The sequence below is a fragment of the Medicago sativa genome, chromosome 1 (assembly GCF_051527215.1).
Source record: "Medicago sativa cultivar Bolivia chromosome 1, Bolivia_mono, whole genome shotgun sequence".
Lineage (NCBI taxonomy): Eukaryota > Viridiplantae > Streptophyta > Magnoliopsida > Fabales > Fabaceae > Medicago > Medicago sativa.
The window spans coordinates 40,008,938-40,012,285 of record NC_140749.1 but is presented as its reverse complement, the minus strand read 5'-3'; the positions used below and the strand labels follow the sequence as shown (position 1 = coordinate 40,012,285).

At 32.9% G+C, this 3,348-nt stretch overlaps 1 protein-coding gene across 1 annotated transcript; it reads left to right on the top strand.

Annotated features, from left to right (window-relative positions):
* The first annotated feature begins 801 nt into the window (after positions 1–801).
* Positions 802–2,716, top strand: LOC146954900 (uncharacterized). Its single transcript, XM_085746780.1, has 7 exons — positions 802–876; positions 968–1,172; positions 1,320–1,416; positions 1,529–1,653; positions 1,736–1,820; positions 2,280–2,397; positions 2,531–2,716. Exons 1-7 carry the CDS (start codon positions 802–804, stop codon positions 2,714–2,716), a joined length of 891 nt encoding a protein of 296 aa, XP_085602906.1.
* Positions 2,717–3,348: the final 632 nt, after the last annotated feature.

Sequence of the window (3,348 nt, the reverse complement as noted above, 5' to 3'; positions counted from 1 at the left end):
GTACCAAATACATCCAACAACTTGTATAGACTTATTTAAACATAACTCATGGCAATTTTAACATATAATTAACTAGGATTGGCTTAGGGTACTAAAGTTTCATAAAAACTAAACTAACATAAATCATTATTTCTTCACAAGATTAAACAAACCCAAAGGCAAGTAATCTATCTATGGAACTCACCTAACAAGATTCTTGTAACATCATCAAGTCCCAAGCTCAAACAATCCAAAACTCTAGCTCTTGGTTCAACACAAATCCATGGCTTTAGCTCATCAATCCCACTTCTTCCATCTTTCTCCTAGTTTCTTGATCATGAAGAACCACACCATGCATAATTCATGCTTATACTTCCAACACAACCAAAACCCTAACCTCTTGAGGCTCTCTTGGTGAAAAGAAAGAGTAGTGGTAACCATCCAACCCAAGCTTCCATACTTCACTATGATCTTGAAGAAGCCTTGCTCAAGTATGAATAATGATGGAATCAAATTCTTGGATGGCAAGGAGAAGAGAGGAAGGCGTGAAAGAGGAGAGAAGGAGGAGAAGAATTTCTTGCCAAAACCTAGAGAGAGAAAGAAGAGTGGAAAGTGAGATATTTTGAGCCAAAATCAAATAAATATCTCTTAAACGTGCAATTACTAAATTGCCCTCGCTCCAAGCGTGTTAATTCCGACACTGATACTTAACTTGGTTTAAGCCGACATAACATAATACATATTTCCATTATACTTACTTTCCATGAACATCAGTCCTCTGATACGTTTGTCAGATAAAAATTCCATTAGGTAAAGAGCGGGATGTTACAGTATGTGTACCCTTCCAAGGTGAACAAAGGTATTAATTCTATTGAATTCATTCTGACTGATGAACAGGTAATTTTTTTTAGTCTCTTGTTTATTTTATCTGGATGGCAAAAAGTGTGCTGTTTATTATAGGAATAACTGGTTTATTTGTTTTTCCAAGGGAGTTAACATACATGCATTAGTGTTAAAACACGAAGTTGATCGTTTTGTGGAAAAATTAGTTGAGGGCAGTGTGTATGAAATCTCTTCATTCTATGTTGCACCTAACTGTGGAAATTATCGAACGACTCTCCATTCTTTTAGGATAGTGTTCAATTCTGACACGGTTGTTTCGAATAGTCATTCAGATTCAATTCCTTTGTATGGTTTGTCGTTGGTAACTACGAAAGAAATTTACACTCATTGCTGCGATTTTGAATTTTTAGTAGGTATATACTCAATATTCATTTATCTTTTTTTATTATCTTGCTATTTATCTCATGTGATTTCAAATGAAATAAATTTCATTGTAGATGTGCTTGGTTACCTTACTGGAATTACTCGCGAACAGCAGATTTTTATGGATGGAAAAGTGACAAAAGCCTTTGTGGTTGAACTTATTGATGAAAGGTATTGTATTATCTTTTACCATAAATATTTCGATTTCTATATAATGTCTACTTTGTTTATAAATATTATAGATGTTTACCTGTCGTGGAATTGTTATATTTTTTTTGCTCAGTGGTGGAATTGGTTGTGTGTTCCATGGAGATGGAGATTACTTTAGAGAGCTATCGAAATTTACTAAGGATTCTTCTGTTGTTGTCCCTGTTGTTCTTCGATTTGTCAATATTAAAATGTTCAGAGGTATGATGTAATTTTATATATCTATTTGTATTTTTTTAAGTTTACCTTTAAAATAACTATGAATGATTTTTATGTCAAATAGATGGTGTGGCCCTTGAGAGTGTAGCAAATTGTACAAATTTTTTAATTGATCCTGATATCTCCGAAGTCTGTTCTTTTAAGTACAGGTATTGTGTTTACAACATTTTGTTTGTGGATGCGTTCATTTGGTTGAGGTGTGTGATGTTTCTTTTGTTTTCTATTGTAGAATGTCTGCCAGTGGATTTGATTCTAAATGTTCAGTTAGTCTTTTGACTTCATATCCAAAGACTACAAACCAGGGAGAATTTCTTTATTTAAATCCAAAGAGGAGTATTTCTCAGCTGAAAAGTGCTGCCTTAGATGGAAAATTTGTTGTTTATGGAATTATCACTGATTTTCTTGCTGGGGAAAAAATGGTGGTGCGCTGTTCCTGTTTGTCAAAATGTTCTTAATAGATGTTCTCGATCTATATATTGTGCAACTTGTGTTAGTCGTGTTGTGCCTCTTAAACCAAGGTGTTTGTCATTTAATTATACCTTTTTTGACAAAATTAATATTTCTTTTTGTCGTTGATTTAGCATTATTTCTGGTTTTTTATTACTCAGATTTAAGATTATGGTGAAAGTCTCGGATGGATGTGAAGAGGTTGTTTTTGTCATTCGTGACAATGAAGTTCGAAGTTTGATTAAAAAAGATTGCTCTGAATTCGTCAAAGATATTAATGTAATGTATTTTTTTAAAATTGTTACCTTTGTATTGTTGTATTATTGTTGTTATTGTTTATTTTTGTATTTGCTATTTATTTTCATTATACACTGGGCAGCTGATTTCGAATTGATTTTATTTTAAATGTTAGGGCAATAATTCGTCTGATTTGCCAGCTGAGTTGCTGAACTTGAAGGGTAGGGCTTGCTTGTTTAAAGTTGAGAAAGAGAACATTCTTATTCCTGAAGTTGGAGTATGCTATAACGTAAGAAGGATATGTCAGGATGAGAAGGTTATGGAATCCTTTTTGAATGCGCGAGGTTTTTCCCAAGTTTAAAATGGTAATATCATTTGTTTTTGCACTTTCCATTTGATTGATCTGTCTTGCGTTTATTTGGTCATATTTGGTTGACATTATTATTTATGTTGTCTACTTTTTGTCTTTGTTTAGATCAGTTTTCACAATTAAAATGAGAGGTGTTGTACTCTTCATGATGAACTTTCTGACCTGATTTGGATGTGTACAAGTGATGCATCTCTATGTCTTTAGTTTATTTTTGTTTAAAGAACAGGAAACTTTTATCGTGTTTTGGAACAGTTTGCTGCCAAGTAGTGTTTTTAGTATTTTGTCTCTTGTTGTTAATGATAATGATAATAATAATAGAGATACAATGAGTTTTATCTTTGTGGGTATTACCTATTTTCCTATGGTTTCGTGTGTTAGTTAGTATGTTTATTTGTGAGTAAAGATAATATTGAGGAGAGAAAGTTGAGAGGAAAAAGCATCTTCCTTTGTTTTGTATGCTATGTAGAGGTAAAGGAAAGAATTATTTTGGGAGGGTCCACCCAAAAGAATATTTTCCACTCACAGATGGACTTGATAATATATAGACCACATGCCGTTATATTGTATCTTTACTTTTATGATGGCATTTTTTTGACCAAGTGTGAATTACACTTTCGTTGTTG